This window comes from Lichenostomus cassidix, chromosome 5 (assembly GCF_008360975.1).
Source record: "Lichenostomus cassidix isolate B80296 chromosome 5, HeHo_3.0, whole genome shotgun sequence".
Classification (NCBI taxonomy): domain Eukaryota; kingdom Metazoa; phylum Chordata; class Aves; order Passeriformes; family Meliphagidae; genus Lichenostomus; species Lichenostomus cassidix.
The window spans coordinates 15,381,229-15,406,506 of record NC_139486.1 but is presented as its reverse complement, the minus strand read 5'-3'; the positions used below and the strand labels follow the sequence as shown (position 1 = coordinate 15,406,506).

At 41.7% G+C, this 25,278-nt stretch overlaps 1 protein-coding gene across 2 annotated transcripts in view; it reads right to left on the bottom strand.

Moving 5' to 3' along the window:
- Positions 1-310: 310 nt before the first annotated feature.
- Positions 311-25,278, bottom strand: part of ITPK1 (inositol-tetrakisphosphate 1-kinase) — a 141,444-nt gene continuing 116,476 nt past the window's right edge. For both annotated transcript variants that reach the window (XM_085061515.1, XM_085061516.1), the window contains exons 6-11: positions 22,175-22,273; positions 20,262-20,302; positions 16,070-16,235; positions 13,823-13,890; positions 12,189-12,351; positions 311-6,682 (exon numbers count right to left, since the gene is read on the bottom strand). In XM_085061515.1, coding sequence (XP_084917641.1) covers positions 6,360-6,682; positions 12,189-12,351; positions 13,823-13,890; positions 16,070-16,235; positions 20,262-20,302; positions 22,175-22,273 — 860 coding nt within the window. In that variant the 3' untranslated portion in view covers positions 311-6,359. The remainder of the gene's footprint in view (positions 6,683-12,188; positions 12,352-13,822; positions 13,891-16,069; positions 16,236-20,261; positions 20,303-22,174; positions 22,274-25,278) is intronic.

Here is a 25,278-nt window from a genome sequence, read left to right as displayed (position 1 = left end):
GTTTTTTTTCACAAAGGATGGCAGCAGCAGACAGAAACTGTCTATACCTGACACAAAATCAACAAGAAGAAAAATAATGTTACTTGATGGAGCTATTATACTGTCTTAATTGGATATTCAAGTAATCACAAATGTTTGGGACCCCAAGGACTTTCTTCAGAGGGAAAGAGGTGTTCAAGGCCTGAGCACAGGGCTGCGAACAACTGCACTTGGAAAGGATGTGAACAACAAATTCCCATGGAAACAGACCCCACAGTGAGCTCCTCACCTCGCTGCCATATCCACTCAGAAAGAGGAAGCAAACTAGAACTTGTTATAAGGCATTTATTTTCATTATGTGTTGGAAAGGGACAATTCTCTCTTCAAAACAATTACAGAGATAATGCCACAATACCTACTGCATATTGCTTTACTGTTGAAACCAAAACATTGTCCAAAACAGGTGCTTGGCAAACAAAAAGAAAATTAATATATTACCATTGAAATCAATGCTGTTAGATGAAAGCACCATCTCCATTGTCAGATCTGATCAGTCATGCAGTTGAAGACGCCAAATAGCAAGTATTTTGGGTTTTACAGTACGCCATGATCTTTTAAGGGTTTATATAATTCTACACAAATTTAAGTACAAAATGGGAATTATGTTTGAGAAATCATAGTGAACCAGGCTGAAGCGAATCACAAGACACACTTGTTAACACTGTACAGCTGGATTTGAACACAGATACCAATGAACTTGCGAAACCGAGCACACGCACACAATGGTCCCCGAGATTCAGCCATGCTTGGGTGGGGAGCAGCGCTGGAGACTGAAGGACAATATCCAACACTATTCACACCCAGAGGGCAAATTTTCTCAAAATTGTTGGGATCCCAAGGAATTGTTGTTACTCCATTTTAAGAACGACAGTGTTTTTAGTAGGTGGTTGTCACAAGGGTATACACAAGCTGTATCAAATACTGAATCAGAAATAAATAATAAAAGATACATCTAATACATCTTTTATTTTTTAATATTTTTTTACAGCACTGACTTTACAAGAGGATAGACAACTCACTTTTAGGGGCTGCTAACATCTGAAACAAAGAAGTCACTATTTTATACTCAACATATTCTCAACCTTTTAATAACTTTATATATGTATATATGACTTTTCACACACAAAAAAAAAGAAGTTAAAATAATTTATATCTAAAAACTACTGAGTAAAGAATGAAGGAGGAAGTAAAATGTCGGTTTCTTTAAAAGCACTGGAAGAGGAAGACCTGATTTTTATGAACTCCATTTGCTGTTTCAGCTATTTCTGGAGTTTCAGGAGATTTCCTGGCCATCAACAAAGACTTCCCAACACATCAGGAGCCTGGGTAAGGTCAGCTGCTAATGAGTTCATGGAGTATCAGCCCCAGTGGATTCAGGGAGAGAATGAGAGAGGGGAAGAAAACATCTCCCCAGATTGCTATTAAAAATCACAGAGTGAAATTCTGGACAACTGGTATCATGATGTCCACTGGCCAGCATTTCACTCCCAATCCCTACCCTTCTTGCCTTCTTTCTACATCACAGACACAGGATGTTTTTCTCTCAGTGGATTTTTTTATTTCCACGGGAAAGCTGCCCCAAGAGCAGGGTGGACCAGACCCCAACAGCCACCTGTACACACAGTGAAAACCATCCCCTCTGCTTGCTACAAATGCTACTGTATTGTGTTGCTGAGGAATCACTCCAACATCTCCATTTATACCTGGATCCTCCCAAACTTCAACCATCTTTAGTAACTTTTGTGGCCATGTAAATGTGACAGAATCCATGGAGGATCTGAAACCCATCCAGTCAAAAGCTCAAGTGTTGATGGCCTGGATCTACATAGGGTGAAAAGCAAAAGGAAATGTAGTAAAGAAGTAGAAAGTACTTTTCTGGAGGTTACATTCCTCTGAAATAGATATTAAAGCAATATTACAAAAAAAATCAGCAACGTGATCTGCAATGGCATGTCCATTTATCTATGAGAGCAAGAGGAGATTATATTAAAGGAAATATTTTAATCTACACAAAGCATTTTCACATATTCCTAATTACAAAACACACGCCGTAAAGTAATTGTATACTGAATACAGAAATCAATACATCTCTTACTAAAAGGGAGAGAGGGGAAAAAATTAGCAGGGTAATGCAAGTGAACTCCTGCAAGTGTGTGCCTGGGGAGACTGCTACAAATTCAAAATAAACTCTATTCACTAAAAAACCAAAATCCAAGATTTTCTGCACAGCTGTGGAAGGCAAGGCTGCAAGCTAGTGTGGGAAAGCCTGACTCACTTGTCACTACTGCCATGCCAAGACTTCAGGAAATCAGTGTTAGTCTAAGAACTGGTACGTCTGGATTTTTTTAATTGATGGAAACAATAGGAGCATTTTTCCTTTGTTTTGCTCTTTTTTGCCAAACACCTCTGGCCCCGTTTATTCTGTTGCCTTTGGACTGTATTATGCCTCTGTTATCTAACCACTACTCCACCTGGTTGTTCCCTGGCTGGATACTGCCCGTAGTTAATCTAGAAAACTTGAGGCTTTGTCTTGAGCAATCCTTGTTACCTCCTGATGCCTCAGGGTCGGGTTCTTAATTTATAATCATCTACAACGAAAACAAATTAAACTGGTAGATTTCCATCTGTGCAACCTGCTGCAGACCTCCTCTGCAGAAACACTCCCACGTTGACAATGGAGACCTTCAAACAGCTTCATCATCACAACAGTCTGAACAGCACTAATTGATCTGTCCTATCTACCAACCAGAGCAGTCTATTAGCTCCTCAGCACAAAGGTTGCACAGCCAAACACGTCAACCAAAGGCAAAACATCACTGGCCCAGTGGTTCTGCATTACACAAACCACAAGTGCCAGCTCTGATGCTGATGGTTTGGCTGCATTTCTGCAGTTGGCTTTCACATAATGATCAGGATGTTCTGGCACAGGCTACAAAGTCAGGCACAACATGGCCAAGTCAGCTAGAGGTGGAAGAGGGTGACTTTACATCACAGGCAGCAGTAATACCACTCAAATTCTCTTCAACAGGGAAAAATCTTCACCGGTTGAAGCTGATTACTTAATTACAGTGGAAACCAGAGTCTCATCTCCACCATGCTGACACAAAACCTGGAGAAATTCCAGTCAGACTAATGGTATTTTTGTGGATTTCTAACAGTGAAGCAGAACAGAAATAAATCCCTAAAAAGCTACCTGGTGACCATGTAATTTTAAGACAATTGCTCCCATCAGCACAGCAATAACAGCTGTGCCTCTGAAAACAGAAGAATCTTTTTCTAACCCACAATAACAGAATTCAAACAGACATTATGGAAAATCTCCTCAGATTGTCTGCAATTTTAAGAGCAAGAGCATTCTGGTATGGTCTAATGTTACTACACTCCTCTACTTTTACAAAGAAAGACAAGACTACAGAATATTAACTAACTTACTGTGAAGTTTATCTTAAATCAAAACTATCCTGAACTTACCAAATGAGGCAGCAATTCATAAAAGCACTTCAGCACAAGCTTAATAACATACTCATGCTCGAATGTTTTGCAATAACGTAATTGTATGCCTGGCTACTTGGTAATTTACAGTTTTGGCTTTTAAAAGTTGGTCTCCCAATTTGCCCCTGTGATTTAGCAACATTCTAGTATAAGAGCCATTACATTAATTTATGCAAGGAAATATAGTAATACAGCAATTTCATGGTAATTTATGTCAAAACTCTATTGTAATGCCACATCACAACAGGTACCTGCATATCTGCACCTGGTAAATTAAAGTGATACCGATACATTCGATAAATAAAAAATAAATTACAGACTATGGGGAAAATGTCACTGATCACACCAATGACCTAAACTTGTTTTCTAGTTACTGCCAAGGTCTGGAGTAATATTTAAATATAGTATTTCCGCAAGCATTCAGAGAATTACAAAATAAACTTCTAAAAATCATTTGTAAACAAGTTTAAAATGCACAATTATATTTCAGTAGTTTATTTTGGAGAAACAAAGCAGTGCAAAATAGGCCAACCAAAATTCAGAAGGCAGCCAAGAAAATAAAATTCTTATTTGATGTTCTAACTAGGAAACAGCATACAGACATTTCCATTGGATCCAACACTCAGATTCATGTAAACATACTTAGTTTGAAAGGTCTTGAGTTAGTAACCCAGTTCTAACATCATCGCTTCACCCCCACCACCCAGTAAAGAAACAAAACCCAAAAAACCAAAAAAAGCCCAAGCCATTGTAATAAAGGGAGCAATAGGCAAGTCTACAAAACACTCCACCAGCTGGTTACAAGAAAGTACCATACAAAAATATGCACTGGCAAGTTCCTTCCTGAGGCTATCTTTTGTTACACATGTAACATAAAAACACTTTTTATTTTAAACAAACAAAAACAAACCCCAAACTGTAGATGTCAATTTTATTTCAGTCATGGCTTTATGAAAGGTTTGGTCTATCATGAATACTTTTATAAACCCTTACCTATGTACATCTGACTCACTCACACCACAGCCATCCCAGACCTGCGAGCTGCAGACAATGTGGGATCCAGCAGCCTCAAAGCATCCAAGGGTTGTGAAGCGTGCCCAGCTCAGAACTCATCTGCAACACTGGAGGAAGTTGGTTGCACTTATGTGCACCCTGGGATCTGACAGATACCACACTCATAAGGTCCTTCCAGTCCATATAGAAATATTTTAAAGTTAGTAATCCCTCTAGAGGTGGAATTATCTATTGTGTAAATCACCCTGAAATATTCAATCCTGGCTACAGGAAATTCCAAAGAATGGCATTTTGGAAAAAGACCAATCTCTCCTAAGGATAAAGCATTGTTTACACAAAAGAATTGCTATATAACACTTTTCAAAACCTTTTCCCCTCCAGGACAGGTAGGGTGGTGACATCTTTTACACAGTTTAATCCTCTCTTCATGATCTACCTGGGCTTTAAGCTCTAGATCCTTTCCTTTTGAGTAGCCATCTAACACATGATACTAACCAAACTGGTATTAAATGCTGCAGTGATGATGCTTTATGAACACGTGCTATAGAAAGACAGAAATTCCTGTTTTTGCAAGCTAGGAGCTTAATAAAGAAAATTTTCTCAATACCACCCCTCTTAAATGTATTTTGGGGCTAATAAGGGGAAGACAAGGCCACTTCTTTTACCAAAATAGTGTCTCTGTTCTCAGCACTTGGATATTTCCAATTTAGTGTTCAGAAATTGGAAAAAAGTTGCAGGAATTGGCAAAAGTTGCAGGGAATCTCAACAGCAGAAGATGCTGCCATACTAGAAGATATCTCAAGAGATACAGATTGGCTATGCTATAGTTCACAAATGGTATAAAGCACTATTGTAAATTACCATATGGCCTCACCTGGCAGCTTGCAATAAAGTAATGGGGTCTCCATGCTAGAGCTGTCCTGTACTTCTACCTCATATGAAGGTACACAATTTTGTTTATATTTAATTTACAGAAAAAAATGCACAACAGCATGGATCTGTGGAAGGCAACAACTGTGTTAATCCTCAGGATATGCAGATCAGGTGTGCTGCTCCAAGGAAAATGCACAGCTGTTCCAGCCTTTTCACCCTCTCTGGGTGCCAGTTGCTGTTGGCAAGTGTGGTTAGAAGCTGATTTGAGTGAAGCAATGAGGCCTGGGGAGAGAACTGCAAAGCTGGAACAGGGGTGGTCATATTGGTTCTGTGCCCTGAATAAGCAGGCTGCTCTGTCCTACTCAAAGTGCAGCGGCTTCACAGCAAGCTACCTGCCAACATCTTGACTGGTCAATGTTTCAAGAGATTTGGTTTAGTGATACCAAAGTTGTCTTAGCTTTCTTTTGCAATGGCCTACCTGGAAAAAAAGGAACAGGGAGTTTTTTGGGCAAAATTCTCTAGCACTGTTACATTCAGACACTGCATTTCAACATTATTATCTTCTTGATACCATGAGGTCCGATTTTAAAATGCTGGTCACCAGTGATTACAAAGAACAATAGAAATGAAAGAGACCCTCCCACAATGAAAGGACTAGTGTTAAAACACATGTGTGTGTAAACTCACTACAGATTTGCAACTGGAATCTGATGAAATGGATCTGGATCACTTTCTTGCTCTTCCCCTTTCAGTCCGTTTCATCAGCAAATTAGATTAAATAAAATGGAAGCCTTTTTTTTTTTATTTTGCTTTTTTGTGTCGTGTTTTAAGTTGGGGTTTTTTTTCCATTTTTTTCTCAATTGTATTGTTAAAGCCTGATCTGGTTCTGGGACCACAATTCATATCCCTGGGGCTTTTTCTCAGTCCATGGCATTGGCAAGTTATTGAGAAGAAGCTTTTGTTGCCAATGTAGCGACGCAGTGCTGCTGGAAGCTGGGGGACACTGCCGAGTTGCAGCCTAGTCTCTGGTGTTGCAGTTTTACTGAGCTGTTGGTCTCGCTTTCCACAATCCAGGAGGAGTCTTTTCCCATGACGTTGAGACAGCCTGTGCTAGCACAGCATATCCGCTCGTCCATGATCCCACCGCTCTGCTCTGCCAGGAGCTTGCTGCGGTTTAGCTGGGTCACCTCAGGTACCTGACCCTGCAGGACAGCAGCTATGTGGTTCAGCAGATCTGTGAAAAATTCGGAAACACCCTCGTAACCTGAAAAGAGAAGAAATGAAGGAGAGGAAAAAAGGCAATTAAGTGATCTTCCTAGGTTCTTTGAAAAGCTTCTTTTAGCAGTTTATTTCTTGGGCTGTCTTTGCCCTCCACTGATAATAAAAAGGCTCCCTCTCCATGACATTTTAAGTGACAGTATGAGCAGATGAGCATAAAGAGAACAGAGACTTTTGCAATAAAAATATTTTTTCCCAAAGAGAAAAACTGTTGCCTTTCAGATTTGCTGCTTTTTCCTCCCTAATATATATGTATATATATAATTTTAGCTATATTCTATCATTTGTTGCCAAGTCCAGGCTTTTCCCTATGTTACAAACTCTCTGGTATAATGTTGATCTTTTCCATCCCATTTCCAGGTTTACTATGGCAAGTAGCTCTAATGCAGAGCTTCCTTGAGGGTGTGTCTGGACCCTCTCCAGAATTTACCCAGCAATACCCTGAGTTAGGGAAACCTCAGAGGACAACAGGACTGGCTTTATACCCTACAGAAAAGGCAGCTTCCCACTGTGTTGAGAAGTTATGTGATGCTTGTCTAACCTAACCTAACTTGACACTTAAAACATGTTTGCTGCTATGTCTGAAAAAACACCCGAGGGACAGGAAACGTATATCAATGACACAGCATTTGATAGAAACATCAGTCTTTTATTTTGGTACTGAAACCACCTTTCTGCATGTTCTGTTAAGTGATTCCAGGCAATTTATAATGCAGTTTAATAACAAGTTTCCTGGTTAAAACAGTTGCTCAAATACCAGTAGACATGACATTTTTGGTAACATTAACGGTGGCAGTAGGTGTACAGAGCTTCTGGCTCTATTTTAAATACTGTGCTACAGGCACAGTTTTGTCATTGCATTTAATTTTAAAATTGAATCAGGCATGCAACATATGGGTACAATGTCTTGAAATGGATCTTAACTGCTACTGCATTACCTAAAATTGTTATCAGCTTGCCTTAGTATTTAGAGGTGACATATGACATTCAGAGTTATTTAATGGGATAGAATGATTGTTTTAAAATGTCTACAAAAGTATTCTGGAGGTGACCTGGCATTAATACAGGAGACTGAAACAAGAAATAAATTTAAAAGATCCATGTGAATAGCACACATTCACACAGCAGCACATGAGCGGAACCAGAAACCACAAAGTAAATACACATTTTAAAACAATTTTAGTGATGAAATCACTGTGCAGAAGAGTTCCTCAGATCCTTAAATAATTCAATTTTAATTTCCATTCTCCTGTTAAGACCAGCTTCCTTAGACAATTAAAAAACCAACTTTCTGGAAAATATGAATTAAGACTATAATTTCACTTTATGATAGATGTGGGGATTTTATGGTGTATTTATAAGCCATATGTTAACCAATTAACTCTTATTTAGGCTGCTACATTACTTTGGATTTTTTGTGCTTGGTCCCAGTTCTCCTAGATACTTGACAGGTCACACAAAACATCAGCAATGTGAGACAACAGCTCACAGCTTTGTTTTCTCAACGGCCCTGAAGGGATTCACCAAACAAATTGCACATTTCAAAACACCAAGTTTCTCAGTGCCCCACAGGATAATCCACTGTCGGCAGGGGGCAACTAGGACTGCTAGGGCTGGCCATGGGAGTCAGAACAGAATCTCCACCCCTTGGACAGAAGTGCTTGTTACGCTTTCTTCTTATGTAAAAGCCACGGGATTAGCCTTCAATCTACTCAGAGTGCTTCAAACACCCCGGGAATAAGCCATCTCCATAGTAACAGCTTTAATATTCAGACAGGAGATCCATAGTACCCTAGTGTTCTCTCTCTGCTCATTGAAAACAAACTAGCCTTGTTGGAGGGCACCTGGCAAACTCACAAAGGAGTTGCTTTACATATTTAATAGGAATAAGATGGCCAGTTATTCTGTCCTGAAATCAGCAGATGTTAGTGAAAGGAAGCTGTATGCAACAGGCAGGCTCCTTCTGTGCAAGCCCTCCGCACACTGGGTGAAAATGCCGAAGTAATTCTGCCTAGTCATTCAGAGAAAACTTCACAAACTTGTAAAAAAGAAATACAAGGAAGGGAGGAAGAGAACTAGGTGTCTCATCCTTTGGTTCACAGTACACCTGGGGAAGGCTGCAAACTGTGGGTATTGCCTCACTTGGTTCACCTAGGCCTCCTGTAGACCCCTGCAACAAGTCAGCTGTGGGACATCACTGTGCTGCATTGGTAACAAAATCAAGAAGTGCAGATTAAATTACACCTTCAGAAACTACTGGCAGTGAATTTGGGATTCGTGTCACACAGGGAATCTGTGGGAGGATATAAGTTTTGCATGCCTAAAACATAAGTTCCATGAATCGTGCTCTAGCACTGCCCACTTGAAACCATTTTGGAAATGCATGTCTACAAGATGCTTGAATTTTGCTATGCTGAAAACAGTCTCCAGAGTCCTCTGGCTGAGCATGGATAGGAAAAATGTCCATCCAGCAATGCATCTGAAAACAAGTGCCTACCTCTCTGAGCTTTGGTGGAGGCAAGAAATGGCTATGAGCATTTTTAAGCTAGCATTACAGGTGCTACCTGCCTGATTTTTCAGAGACTCCCTGATCTGGCACACTTGGCTTTTCTGCATCTTCCCCTGGTCAGAGAGAAATGGACAGCCCATATCCTGTATTTACAGCAATGTCTTTACACACACAAAGTGCACGTTGCGATTTCATGCTTCCAGCTACCATGAAGATTCACCAGAGCCAGCGGTTCACCTGCAAGGTGACAGCCTGCAGCTGCTGTGCTGGATGAGCTCAGCCACAGCCACAGGACAGTAGGCTATGTGGAACCTCTTCTCTCACTTATCTGAGGTCAGATAAACATAACCCCCACATGCTACGTGACTGTGCCTACGGTTAGATGTCTCAGCTGGTAACTACTGGCTAAATATAGTACCAGTGGCTTCCCACAGAACAAAAGACACAATAGGCCTTTCAGACATTTATCTTTAAAATCTTTTTGAAGTGTTGCTGGCGCTAATGAAGCAGATAACAGACAACATCCTCCTACAGTTACACCTGCTCTCAATTCTGTCGTTAAACTCATCTCAAGATGACATCCATGAAATGGCAGGTTCAAATGAGCTTAAAGCCTTGTAAACACAAAAGACAGCATACAAGAAAGGCAGCAAGCCTCTGGGCAGCTGGACAAGGCTTTGGTCAGGCTTGGCCCCAGGCCATGGCTTGAGTTCCATGAAAGAGACTGTGAATACTCTTTAATGAGCACCTCTTCCCCATCCTTTTTCAAAGCAGTGGTGCAGAGATAATGCCCAGGAGGGTTGGCTCCAGTCTGGCTGTACTTCAACTCTTGCAGACTAGGATGATTTGAGAAAGAGGAGCAAGGGAGGGCCCTTCCTGGGACTGCACTGAGCCAGGAACAGGGACATCCCGCTGTTGATGCAGCCCACCAGTGACTCTTTTGAGATGGGCTGAGTTTGAACTTTTCACTGGCAAGGCACTGGCTCTGTCAATGAAGTCAGTCCTTGAAGCTCTTCAGCCTTTAATCATACTGGCTCCTGGACAGAAATGCAGTTACCTGTGCTGAACATGATTCTGAGCTAGAGAGTATTCTGTGCTGAGATGGAACTTTGCTTCAGTTGCATTTTACCCCATTACTTCTTCTCCGACCTCAGCAGCCCTTGAGAACTAGGGCTCATCTCTCTCAGTTCTGCTACCTTATACAAATTTGAAGGCAGTTTTTTCTCTCCCCAGCCTTCTCTCCCATATGTCTGGGCCCTGCTGCTATCCTCTAGTTTTTCTCCAACTGGTCTTCAACCTATCCCATGGTGATAAAGCCCATAATTATTCTCACAACCCACATGTTCACTGCCAAAAAAACTGCTGTGTGAGACATAATGTAAATCAGTGCATAAGAAGCTTCCCTGTGCTCTCAAGTCTCCTGCAAGGACTGAACCACTATTAATTCAATGTCCCTTCAAAGACCAATTACTGTGCAGACCAAAACACAGGACTTGGGCTGAATATTGGAAACTATTGTCTTAGGGTAGAAGTACAGCAGAGCAGTTCTGCAAACTCAAGTGACAAGAAGACGACATTAGTCCTCTCTAAATATATGTTTGCCACATTGCTGTTCCCTAATCTGGTCTTTTCAGCATTTCAAGAAAAGGAGAATTTCAGTCTGTGCAAAGTACCAAATCGAAAATAATACTTGAAAAAAGCAAAAACAGAAACATGAAGCACCAAACCAAAATGCAGGATACAGGATTGCAAAAGAATGTCCTGTATCACTAACTTCAAGACCCAATGTTTGAAATATAATCCTATTCATAAAACTGATTTGGTTCCATCTGACATCCCATTTAGGTTGTTTCACTGCCCTGGGAAGAAGAGTGTTTTCATAGGTTGCAAATTGCATAACACCATGTGGTAGAACCATGCTGGAAAGTTACTTGAGAATAGCAGTGCTGAGTTTTAAGAGGAAGCCAGTCACTGTGAAGATAGACAGGCAAGGCACTACAGGGCAGTAGTGGGACTGAGGACCTGATTTGAAAGACTGAGGAGATTGGGAGCTCAGGACAAGATCTCTAGATGTAAAGATACCACAGCCATATTGAAAACTTGAAAGTCTTCAATGACAGGTTAAAAAATCATGCAACAGCCTGTGTATGTCTTTGGAAACAAACATCCCCATTCAGGTAGTGAGAGGGCATTCTCAGAGAGAAGAACCCCCTGCAAAACAGCATCAAATCAGATGATGTATTCTTTTCCTGGCTTAGACTACTGAATTTAGCACAAGTGACAGACCATTACTGCCTCCCCTTATTCACACTTACAGCTCCTCTTAACAAGTCCAGTATTCAAGGAGCTCGTTTAGTTGTTTCCAAGACATATGTTGCACTAAAATAAGTGGAGGAATTTACCCATTTTTATGTGCTCTAATCCATTATTTTACTCCAGGACACATTTATGAGAACCTGCAAGGATACTAACTCTCTACAGCAACTTCTCTGTACCTACAATTTTATCATCTTCAGATTCCTGGTATTGTTTTTGTGCACAAATGTCTTTTTGTGGAGAATAAATTTGCACAGGAAGAGATTTTCAAGGGAACAGTTTGTTGCTTCCACCCCCTCAACTTTTTTAATGGCACAGAGTTTGGAAAAAAAAATCTTTAAAGGCGCTCCTAAAATAGAATTTACTAGTCTTCATTTCAGAATGAGGACTAGGCCCAGCACACATACCCACACTGCAGTTCCTGAGCTTCCCTTTGCAGAGAAGGGCACGACAGCTACGTTACAAGTGGCCACTAAAATTTGACCGTATGATACTTCAGTTGCAAATTCCATATCTAGATTAGAGTTCTTCCCTTCCCAGATTGGCCAGTATTTGATCTCAGAACCATCTGGCAGCTGCTGTCCCATCCCCAGCCTGGGAAGAAATTATGTGAGACAACAGCAGTAAAACTTGCTCCACAAAGCAGGAGTGGAAGGGCCTTTCTTACCTGGGAATGCATTTATATCAATGACTGCATGCTGCCCAGTCTGATTGTTAATGATGATATCAATTCCAAAGAGGGAAACTCCCAGAGCTTGCCGCAGCGCTTTAGAGATTTCCCGGATGACATCGTCATTTGGCCGCTCAAATACCCCTTCAATTTTATCCAGCTATAATAGAAAAAGACATGTTAATAAGAGACTCTGAAACAGTCTTTTTAGTGGAAAGATTGATTTTCAGAAGTTTCCAGGTGCATATCCATCAAATCGAATTGCAGAGAACCAGTGGCATGAAACCAAGAGACACCAAAGAGAAACTGCTTTCACAATTCAGAATCCTTCCTAAATTGGAAGCTCATCTGCTCTAAATTATCTAGTTCTTCCTCTTCATACTGGTGCAGCTAGAGAAGCATAGCAGTGTAGGAACAAATGCAGAATCAGACTCACTATTTTAAGTACCAGATCTACACCTTAAGAAACATATACAGGCAGCGTGTTTAACCCTGTGCTGCAAATGTTCTGGCTATCATTGTTATTTCAGTGTAGATCAAGGCTTATGTTAAAGGGCTGATAGGACAGACTCTTGCTGTTAGTTTAATCTGAGTCATACAATACAACTCAGCTGATATTTTAAGGGCAGAGCATACCTTTTATGTGGTTTTCATGTATAAATTATTTTGTGAGTATTTGTTAAAATGAGTGACTGAGGTTACTTATGACTGTAGGATGCACTTTTCTTAACTTTTTAAACAACATGTTACACAGCAGAGCTATGCTGTTATGCCTACACGACTGGAATATGTATGTGTGAGTGAGATGGCAGGTAAAACACAGCAGCGCACTCTCTAAGTTTGAAAGTAAATTTTTAGTAATAGCTTCTCCCTCAACATAACCATAAAGGGATTTATGACTAGCACAATTACAGTTTTAATATTTAGCATGCCTACCAGAGTCGCACACAAAATTCAAAATCAAATATGAAACTAGTTCCCAGTAGAGCTTGTGAAACAGAAAAGAATCTTGAGACTCATAAGATTGAAAGGACCCAGTGCTGTAAAGTGACTTTTTTAGTAGCCAGGTGCTCAAAAACTTGTTAGGATTCATATGTGCAAATCTTATTAAAAGGCCTGGTAATGCTAGCATGAAACTGTGCAGTGTGCTGGCACTGCTGGTCTTGAAGGACACCCAGAAACGGTCCTGTGGTCACAGCTTGGGCATGCTCACATGGCAGACAACCACTGGCCCTCTGTGGCCTTGTGCCAACACAATTTCCATACTTGAATTTTCAGTGTTTGTCTTTCCTCACAGAACTGAGTCCTAGAAGGATGATTTATGCTTATTAATCTCTCTGGATGAGAAAAAGGTGTTTGCATTCAGAATCTCCTTCTTCCCTTTGCCTAGATTAGCCCTGGGTAGTTTGGGAAGTAGCACAGCCCTGCTACAAGTTCTTCCTCACCGGAGCTCGGTAAGGAAAACCAGAGTGGGACACAGTCATGCTGGTTCGTGGTACCAAACAGACCTCAGCCTGCAACACAGAAGCAGACAGCTTGTGAAAGAGAGTCACTAGCTACTAGCACTTCCATGAGAAAAGGCTAGATAGGTTTCCAGCTGCACTAGAGGGAAAAAGACCAAGTGTACTTACCGCTGTTAAGACAGATGAGGACTCTGGTTTGGAAACATTGTGACTGTTGAAAAATATTGATTCTCTGTCTGCAATTAAAAACAGGTTGTAAATAACTTTATACCAGATTTTAATTTCCAAAGGAATAGTTCAAGGAACAGTAGGTGGCAGTGCAGCCCCAGGAATCTAGTCCGGGTCCCAACCATCCACCCCACCCACAGGGCTCTCCTGCATGCTGGCACTTGGCTGCCTGCACAGGCAGGGACCCACAGACAAGTCACCCACGGTTCTCAGACCACAGATAAATAGACCCACTCACCGGGTAAACAGAAATCAGTTTCCTTTCCTTCACAAGAGCAAATAAATCAAGTTCAGTCAGATAATGAAGTTAATTTTTACTAATCTGCTGTACTCAAAGTGACAGTTCCAAGGGACAGTTCTGTGTGACAGAGGGGAGAAGCTGCACTCACTGCAGGTGGTAGGCCGGTGGCACCCAGGGTAGCACCCTGTGATCCCTGTGAACCTGGGCAGGGCACTGTCACCATGACACAAAGCAGTACATTTTGTGGCCAGGACCTGTCCTTCTTTTGGAGGTGCCACAGGAATGCAGGAGACACTCTGAGGTGACACAAGCCACTAACGAACCACAGAGGAAACCACGGGGAGAACTGCACCAGCACCTCCTACCCTGCTCCCTCTGTGCTGCAGGTTTTACTGGCTGAAAGAAATCCCCACTATGTCTCCCTTTGGGATTCCCACCACAGCAGACTGGTGGCATCACACAGACAACCTGTATGGGAACATCCAGACCGAAGTCTCGGCACGCAGGTGGCACCAGCAAGAGTATTTCTGCTATGCTGGTCTCTGAGTGGACATTTAAGCGCAGCCTCAGGGCCATGTACAATAAAAATAGGGAAGCTGTGAAATGCAAACCCAAGTCCACTCTGCAGTCTGACCACCAAATACTCATCTTTCCTCTTGTTTAGAAAGATCTTGTCCTTTCAGACACTCAGCTCTTCCAGTGTCTCACAGCCACTGGAGACAGATCTGCCTTGTCAGGTGCCTGTGGCATGACCTCCTCAAACCCTCCCGATGTGGCTAAGAGAGACGGACACCTACTCTATCTGCCAACAAAACTTATTTTTATGTGGGCTTCCAGACAACTTTCAAGTCTTACAATAACAGATGAGACAGTAGCTAAGGCATTTTTAGAAATGCCTTAAAATTGTTTCCTTTGAGCAAAAGTTCAGACCAACTGTCCTAACAGTTTATATGAACACAGATTCTGGCCTACTTAATTTGATCAGGACATAGAGCAGACCTAAATGTAAATACACGAAGCTACAGACAAGGACTTCTGTCAGGATCCTATTACACCTATACTAACAAAATACATATTTGCGTGTGAAATGCAGTGGTGGGCATACATGAACATACTAGGATCAGTAGAAAACACTAAGAAAAGTGGCAAAAAACTGGCATTTGTTCATTCATCTCCTTTAGTCTGATCCCATCTTCACCTCCTGGATTTGTCCAGTTGCTAGCAAATCATGCTCCCATCCATGCTGCTAATTTTTTCACCCTTTTGGTGGGCCACAGAACGCAGTTCTCTGGAAAGGAGTTTTTTTTCCATAAAGGAAGTCTAAGTAATCTTTAATGAAAACCCTTCAAGTGTTTCTTTCTAGTAACATACAGAAGAATCACTCTCCTCACTGACAAATCCATTCATGTCCCTCCCAACACAGCTGGTATCTACAAACCAAAGGATACTTCCCACCAAGGTTTCCAACACTAGGCCTCACATGAACAGGGAGGCTCATTTAGGGGAGAGCACAAGTGATCTTTAATTTAAACACACATACATATTCAAGGTAAAAATAGGGAGAGAAAGTTCTGAAATGATGGAATCCAGGAAATTCTCTCCAAAGCACATTTATAAACAAAGTCAGGAACAAACGACACATGAACTTACTGTGAAAGAAGAGAACTTCTCTCCCTCTCCCCCTTTCCACATGACATAAAACACTTGTCTAACAGGTAAGACTCAGGTTACCATTGCATAAATATTTACTATATGAATGTCATTCATATGTATTCCAGAGCAGGTGAGTTATCTCCCTTCCTACTGAAATAATACAGGAGAGGAAGCATGGTATGTCAGAACCAGCTGCCTCCACTTCAGCAGTCTTTTCACAGATATTTTCTTCAGAGATGTTTCCTGCTGAGGCTGCAAGAACGGACATTTTCTTTTAAATCAGCACAACGTACCTGAGATGCCTGCAGAGAAGTTCTTTAGGGATGGTCTTTTCACCACGGTGTAAGATTCCCCGACCACAAAAACTTTATAGAGCACAGCATTGTGATTGATGAAGCTCTGAATGACACAAGGGGGGCGAACAGCTTTGAGGCCCTCCTGGTTGAAGATGATGGCCATCTGGAAACACACACACATGCAGTTGTGCACAAGGCTGGCAATAATTTCATGCTTACCCACCACCTGGCAAGCAACGAGGGGGAACATCTACTGGTGGATATATATTGAGCATGTGTGAATTCCTTCTCAGCATCTTTTTCTATTTCATTACATTTCATTTAACTGACACACAGCTCAGCAAACACTACTGGCAGTGAAGCTTTCATTTTCAATCAACATTTTCTTCTCTGCTCTTTGCAATTTCATTTGCTGCCTTTAGTTTGGAAGCTACTGCAACTGCAGGTACAACAAAAGTGTAAAACATCAGACCAACACAGATGACAAAGTCTGTATTGAATACAAGCCTTTATCATGAGAACAACAGAAGGAACAGCTCTGTGCACTAACTACGTGAATTATTTCCTGCAGCTCTATTTCCCGCATTTGGTTCTGCCAAGTTGCAACAGCCTAAGCACCAGGGCTTCACCTCACCATCAGAGAGCATTTCTCAGACTCTAGTAGTTCTTACTGCTGACAAATGCTGGCCTATTGATTTTCCTGGCTTGGTTTCACCCCATTACTCCAAATAGATAGTCCTCTTGAAGACACTGGAATAAATATGCCAAAAAGGAAGGCATTTATTGGGCCATATGAATGATGACCAGCAGCTGCCTCAAACAGCATGGAAGCAATGTTGGTAGGTGCACAGAAATACTTTGATGAAACAGCTTATCTTCAGCATATGTTACACTGGTCTTTCCATTGATCTCTCCATTACCATGCTTACATACCTATATAATTATTATTATTGTAGTGTCCCATTTGGCAGGTTTTTGTTGATGTATGGATTGTGCCATGGCTTCTACACAGAACCAGCAGCAAGAACTATTCTGGCACAAGTGATGAAATTGCTTATATCTGTGTGCCCCTACACAGCAGTGAGGATACACTCAGGTTTGCTCTCCATCCTCAAAGCCCTGAAAAAGCTATGCTCCAGTTATCTGAATATTGACTGAACTTTTGCTAACACCTCAGTTTTTTTCTGTAAAAAAATTCCAAATATAATAGGTTTTGTTCTTCAAAAGCATGGCTGTGGTAAATGATGTAGTGATTACATATTCATAGTTAAAAGTCTGAGCACATTTTTTTCCTTAATCCTCCTTATCTGGTAGACAATATTAAATCAAATAACTGTCTGCACACTTGCACAATAACTCAGTAGATTAACATTTTCTGACTTCAAGTCAATGTGTGCATTCAATACCTACTTGCAGCTGATATTCTTACTGTCTCTATTACACAGCACAGAGTGAATTTGTGAGTGGTAACAACCTGTGCAAGGAATTTCTCTAACAGACAGAATCGTCCATCAAAATGATTCACAGCAACAACATCATACCTCATTTGTCTTTCACCAGTGGCAAGAAACATTGCTCTCTTCCTCCTCCTGTGTAAATTGTTGGCATTATAGTATCTACAACATCACACTGGCAAGAATCATGCTGTTCCTATAGTGTTCTCTTCCAATACTAGTTAATTGATACCCACAAACAAACATAAGGTGAACAGGTATTTATCAGCCTATTTTAGAAGCGTGGAAAGCCAGTTTATCTTTTTCAGCACAGCACTGACCTAGACTATGGGAAGCTATGTGAAGCCTCTCTTCTGCAAATCTCTGTGCTGGCAGCCCCTGGACTAGCACACAAGCCATATAACTCCTGTGGTGTTGCGTTATGCCGGTTCACTGCAATGTCTCATGGTTTTTAACATGCATGAATAGAGCTCCAAGAATTTGCTCGCAGGGTGCACTTGCTCTTTGTCATCTAGCACAAACCTGCTGTGTCTGGCAGTAATGTAGGTACAATACTTGATATCATAATTTCCAAATAGCATTTCTCATTATAAATGCAGAGCTCTTTTGAAGGCAAAACAAAACATTTGCACAAAGAATTTCAACTGACAATGTCCATAAGGAATTCAGTCACAAAAAACATAGTGATTCTCTGCCTTTTACCTCCTGTCTGCTCAAATGCTCAGAAAAAAGAGTTCTGGTTACATTTCTTCAGGCTGTGGGCCTCTCATGGCAGCATTACCAAAGGTTACTGATGTTCTGACCTGCTGGCAGCCAGGAAGCACAACTTTCAGCCATCACCTCTGCTGAAGTTTAACAAACAGTGCTGGCAAAATGGAGGTCAAGTGCTGAGCTGCTGAGGCCACTGCTAGTGCAGAGGCCATGCAGAAGTGGGGATAGCACAGGAAGGCTGACACCACTTCAGCTTAACTATAGCATGTGCTTACATGAGAAAAGTGGAGTCTGCCAGCCTCACCTGGCAAACTCACACACCAAACTTAAACTCAAGCCTGCACCTTCAGCTGTCCCTGTTAGCCAGTACTTGAACTTTCTCAACAGCCATCTTATGAAGAAAAGCAGGTTTTTGGTCAGTGCTCTAGTTTCAGTGTCAGCTCTGCAGTGGGAATATATTCACAAAAAATGAAGTGATTTACCAAAAGCCAGACAAGGAGTCATTAATAAAACATGCAACAATTTCTTGCTTCTAGACCTATGCTCCAACTTTTTAGACAGACTGTACTGTAAGCAGGTATTTATTCTACACTTGTCATTACTGACTATAAGCAATTACAAAACAGTTCCACTCTGATCATAAATAGACTTTTGGATCACTCCTGAGAACTCAGCAACTCCAAAAGTGACGACTACTACTATTAAAGTACTATGCAAGACTTCAGGCTTTTTTCCAGGGGTCCTTCTAAGCTCTAGTCATAAGTTCCTGCGATAAAGTGCAGACTACAACTGTATTTTAGTCTAATTTTTGCTCAGAAAATGGACCTCTGGCAGGGCGCTTAGGTGTGTCTGCACTGTATGAAAGAAGATCAAAGAAAGATTCACCAGGGAAATAAAGTCCAAGCCTAACTGAACAAGTACTGAGAGGTTAATGCATTTCAGGTTGCAGTTGCAGAGGAACTCTTGACAGAAAAATCAGCAGGAAAACTGGAGTCTTAAATTCATTAGCAATCCAGTCCCCAAGTGTTCTCAGGAATGACAGCAAAAAGTTATAGCAGCTGCTCTGGCAAACTAACAGGATTGTCTGTTGACCTGAAAAATCTCACTGCATTTTTAAAAGGAAGTGCTGGTCAATCAAGATTTCAGCTGTAGCCATTCTGCTCATCTAGATTTACAATTTACTTCAGGGCCTTCAGCTCTCAGAGACATTGCAGCAATGTCTTGTAGTGCACGTTTCAGGAGCAGCTGGGAAACCTGGACTGATGACCATGTTGTTAACAAAGGAAGCCAGGAGTTAGAAGAGCCAGCAGCAAGGGCTGGATTCTCAAAACTGATCTGCAGTATGCAGGAAGGCAGGAAGCACAAATGGAAAAAAATTAAAGCAGGACTCAACTCACTTAAATTTAGAGGAAGCTAGTCTCATAGGTAATGCACTCCTTCCAGGAATATACAACCATTTTAGCTGCAATTGCCTTACAGGAAGGCAGATAAGTTCTACCAGTCCTGTTCTCCCCACAGATCCCACTATGTTATTACAAGCGAACATGCCTGGAAACCATCTCTATTTGTTACTCACTTCCCCTCAAGGAAAGGAGCCAGCTGCTCCATCTGAAGCACAAACCCACTTCTCATCTGTACCACATACATTGGAAAAGTAACTTTCTGGGATGGAAACTTTATTTAGTGACCTCTCACCAAAGGTGAGACTGAAGGAGATTCCTTGCGGATAAAGCTGACTGGAGACTACAAACTATTAGAAGCAACAACATGATAGAAGCTAGAAATTGCTAAAAATAACTTCCATGTCAGGAGTTTCAAGCCATATTTAACTTCATTTCAGATGTTTGAAAAAATAATGGTTCAGTTAAACATGAGGGAGAAGTGGGAAAGAAAAGTTGTTTGGGCACAGCCTTCATTCTACCCACTACAGGATTGGAAATCACCAGCCAAACCACCACAGGGGGAGTGGGGGACAAGACATGACTGGAAGCAAGGGGATAATACTGCAAAGTTATTTAACTCACCTCATGAGAGTTGGTTCCATGTGCCACTCTGGTTTTACAAACTGGGTAAATAAAAAAGAAAAAACAATTCACCACTGAAACAGAACCCACAAACCTCTTATAATCCTGTTCCTACCCACACATGCAAACACTGGAGTCCACCAGACCAAGGCATTGACTGTAACAGACACCAGTGACAGTCTTTGCTTGACCAGTGTCGTCAATCACTGCAAAGCTTGGCTTGCTCCAAGCTCTACTCTCTCAATTCCTCCCTGCAACTAAGGTGCAAGCACAGATCATTATTAGGACTGGACAGAGTTGCAAAGCTAACAAGTTAGTACTAGTACTGGGATTGCCATCCTGTCTACTCAGAGAGCATCTTCACAACTGTGTAATTATTTTTCTGAGGCTGGAGCTATTTTATGGGTACCACAAAACTTTGTCTTTAAAACAAAGGAACTGGAACACAGTGGAAACCAATTTATTTTACAACCTCCCTGTTTTTAGGGAAGAACAGGAAACATAATGCGCTGAACCAAACTAAGATATAACTTATTATTCACAGACAACCATAGAGGGGGACAAAAAAATTAGAGTCCAGCATTTTTCACATTTCTTATCTTTTCTGTGTATGCTGGTTCTCACCTCTGTCCTGATTAACAGGAGGAGTAAAACCAGTAAGAGGAAAGAAACAACATGCTGCTTCTACTATGAAACCAGAGAAGAGCTGAAGACGCTAGGACCCACACAATGACTAAAGCTAATGTTACTTATGTGTTAAGCAGAGGAGATGAAAACTTGCAAGTAGTGAGGGGGTGGCTAGGACAAGACTTCTTTGCAGGTTGTTGGAAGAATCAAATTGCCAGGCAAGAGAACAGACAGCTATGAAAGGCAGATAACCTGCACTAGAGTCCAAAATAAGTTGGTAACTTGAAATTTTGGAAAGTGGTTTATGATGTCTCACAGAGACTCTGGAGAGCTGGAGCATTTTAAGAAAAAATAAAAATAGCGACAGGAAAAAGAGAAAACAATCCCAGAATACCAAGGCATATTAATTTCCAGTGCTGTTTTGTAATTTCATCATCATTTAGTGGGGTTGATTCAGACCGCCTGAATATATGCTGCTGACTACTGAGCACCAGTCAGCCTGTATTGAGAGCACAATGTGAAGAGGAAGGCAAAGCCATTCAGCAGGCTTTAAAATACTGCTTCACAACCTAGCTTCAGGAGACCTGCCTCATTCGGGAGAGCGATGGCAGGGAGGGCAAAACATGCTTTTTCCACACGACTTTACCTCTGAACCTTACAAATGAGGCAAGCACCAAGGGAACAAACACCGACTAACGATCCTGCTCAGTTTATACTGCAAGGAATCAAATAAAGGAATGCATTAAAGCACAAGCCCCACAATGAAATTTGCTACAAAGCACAAACAGTTCATAGCAGCTGTTTGAGCTGTGGGCCCTTGGAGTTTATTATCTGTGGTAACCCTCTTTCTTTTACCGTCTAAGATTATATTTGTACCCTGGATCAGGGAAAGGGAGAGGTGGGTGAAAAAAGAGGACAGTCAGCAAGGCAGTGATTTTCTCAAGAGGACTAATGAATGCAGCTGGCAGGAGAAACATCTTGCAAAAGTTCAGGGCAAGAGGCTAACTTTGTTAGAACTATTAGCATTTCCCAGGAACGCATGTTTAATGTAGCGAGGTGTTTAAAGTAAGGAACATCAATAAAAGGCAAAGGAAAAGCTGATAGGGAGGGTTTTGTTCCACATTCCAAGCACACTGCCTCAGAGCATTTGTTTCAGGAAGGCTTTAATATCCTTGACACTTTTGGCAGTGAAACCCACACTCCTACAATGTTGGCTATGTTTTGGGGGGTGCATGTGCAGTATTTAGAACCTACTAGAAGCACCAAGGAAAAGCCCATGTACATACTGAATGGGAATGCCAGTCCATTCTTCTCTATAAGCTGCAAGGTATCTTCTCCACAGGCACTTGTCAGCTCCATAAAGGGTGGTGAACAGATCCTCTCATCTGCAAGAAAATAAAATACTCAAATGAAGATGAGGGGTTTAGCTTCTCAGCTGCATCATTACTAGCTCTCTTCATACTAACTGCTTCTTGCTAGTCAGCTTATATTAAAGCACCCAGAAGGACTGTAAACTAGGCCTGAATTTGGGTTTCTGCAAACACTTCAGAAGATGAAAGACCCAATTCTCAGATAAACTACACTGAAAAATAATGCCATTATTTTCATAGGCAGCAAAAATGATCACCCAGTTAGGAACATGTAGCTGCACAAGACTTAGCCAGTGAGGTGAAAAGCCATTGGGATCTTAGCTCTTAACTTTATGCCTTCAAGCATAATTTTCTAAAGCATTTCACAAAAAAACCAGAATGGTCTGCAAATGTGACTAGAGTAGGCAGTCTCCAAAGCCATCTCCCCTGTAGGGCTCCTCAGGTGGCAGAGTCCAGTGTGGATTTACTTCAGACAAGATGCCAGATCTATAATACATTCTGCTGTTCCCTGGGACTGCTCTGCCATGAAAGTTGTGCTCATCTGGTCTGGCAAAGCCAACCAGAGCACTGCTGAGACACTACCCTGTCAAGACTGCTCAGCAGGCTCCAGCTAAAGAGAAAAATCATGGGAACCACGGTAAAATTTAACAGAGCAGGTCTGCTCCGGAGTGTTTCTGCTGATGTTGTGCTTGTCCACATGGGGTTGCGGGAAGGCTGGAGTCAAAAAACAGCCCTCAGTGACCCAGTATGTTGACTTGCTCTAGGATTCACTTCCTGTTCACTGTAGGACAACTTAGATTCCCCTGGGAATGCAGCAGGAAAGGCAGAAACCACTGTAGGACTCATAGGACTTGAACATAAATTTGTCCAGCAGGCTAGGTTGCAATTTCAAGTGCACAGAGAGCCTTGGCTTCAGCCATAGCTCTGAGACAGGTCAGCAGGCCCACAGGCATTCAGACAAAAGCTGGGTGCACATTGACAACACTGAAAGTCTAATCAAGGACATCACACAAACTACCTCCTCAGTGAGCACATGGAGTTTGAGCTGTGGCCAGGTTAACTAGGGCCACAAATGAATTATAACTTGAGTTAGCTGCACAGTATGGAACACAACTCAGAACAGGTCTGCCAAGACTCGCTTTAAAGACTTATGTCAAGAGAGACAGCATGACACTTTCCTCCAAGAGCTAACTGGAGACAAGCACAAATGATGGGAGCAACTGCATCTGGCAAACTCAAGTCACAGGTTTATATCAACCAGCAACTTGTCTTGAAAATAAGCAAAACATGACTGAATCTAACCAAGTGGTTGGTGGTCATGCTGTGCAGATGGTGCAGAAACTGAAAAGTACATGTGAACTAAAACCCCAGCAAAGCTAACCAAAACTGTGACAGCCATGCATTCAGAAATCACTTTATAAACATTGTTTAGATTAATACTTTTCACTTCATTATAAGTATACATATATAAAGAAAAGGGAATCACTGAAAATAAAAGAGATGCTAAACTCTATATTTTGGTACATATATCTCAATACATCCCCAAGGCTTTTAGAATATCTGAGAACTCTGTTCATTAGAAGTGCTGTTGCTACAAGAAGTTTTCTGAGAAAAGGCTATTTTCATACATTCTAAAAGGAGCAGAAAGATTGATGCTTTGAGGTCAACCCCTACAAAACTAAACAAAACATCCCAGATTTCAAAGCTTTCAGTTTGCTGCTATGAAAACAGAAAGCAGCATCCAAAAGTGACAGGTACTGTAATATTTACAAGCCTTTGCCAGAGCAAAAGTTCCTTAGTTGGATGAATTTAGGGAATAAGATTTAGTTTACAGATACTTGGGACAACTTTGGCTTGGCAGCTCTCCCACCCACATGCTTAAGGCTCACAAATAACTTTGCCTTCAGAGTGCAGATGCAGAGGAACGTATGGTTCCATCTCACTTCCCTCTGTTTCTCTCTCATGCAAACAGGAATGGGAGACAGAGAGAATTCAGTGCTCCTGCCGACTACAGGACATTTGCATGGGGAGATGAAGGAAGGGCAAACAGTGATTTCTTTGTACTTAGAAAAGACCACCTGGATCAACAAAAAGTAGCAAAGAAGACTCTTAGCATCTCAAAGTGCTCCTGCTGACTTTGCACAGCATTGGCATTTTCTCCACCAAGAAGACAATTCTAGCCCACTGAAACCTCTAAAACAGACCATTAATTCAGAGCCAGACCTGAAGACAAACAAATCCTTGCTCAACAGTAGCTTTCAGTGGATCCTACAGCTAGAAAACTGCTGCTCTGAGTTTAATTGCACACATTGAAATTCTAAAGATATCCTTAAACCTTATAAAGGTTTTAAAAAAAAAGTCCTCCAGCTGCCAGCAATCACCCTTCCTCTCCTCCTTCCCAAGATGGCAAACAAATGCAAAAGCTTTCTCTCATCACCAAGCTCCTGCTATCAGAGTGACAGCAGTCTCTGCACACCTTCTCTGCAGTGAGGTCCAGGACAGACCTCATTCAAGGGCTGAAAGTCAATTCAATAGTGATTTACAGCAGCTTGGAACAACAGCATGTGACCCACATAGCGCAAATGACAGCCAGTGGTACACTGAACCTTCCCCCCTCCTCCTGCCAAGTAAGCTGCTTTAGTGTGAACTTCCTGAGCTGTGCTCAGGTGCTGCACCCTTGGCACTGTCACTGCTTCTTTGCAAACAAGCAGTGACAAGACACCATGGGAAACCATTGACAGAAAGAACAACAATAAATGTATACAAACAAGTAAACACAACAGTCTAGAGATGAGAAGGGTGTCCTGATTGTGGGTCCACTGCTGACCATTTGTACTGCTGCTACAGCCTAACCCTCCAGTCCAAAACCAAGCAATATTCACATTTGCACCTGGAGCCCAGTGTGGATGAAGCACTTTAATAAATGCAGTCAAAGAACTACTACAGCATGAGGCCACAGCCATGTCACCCCTCCTGTGGAGCTGCACTGGCCACACACTGCTAGCAGAAGTGACTCTGTC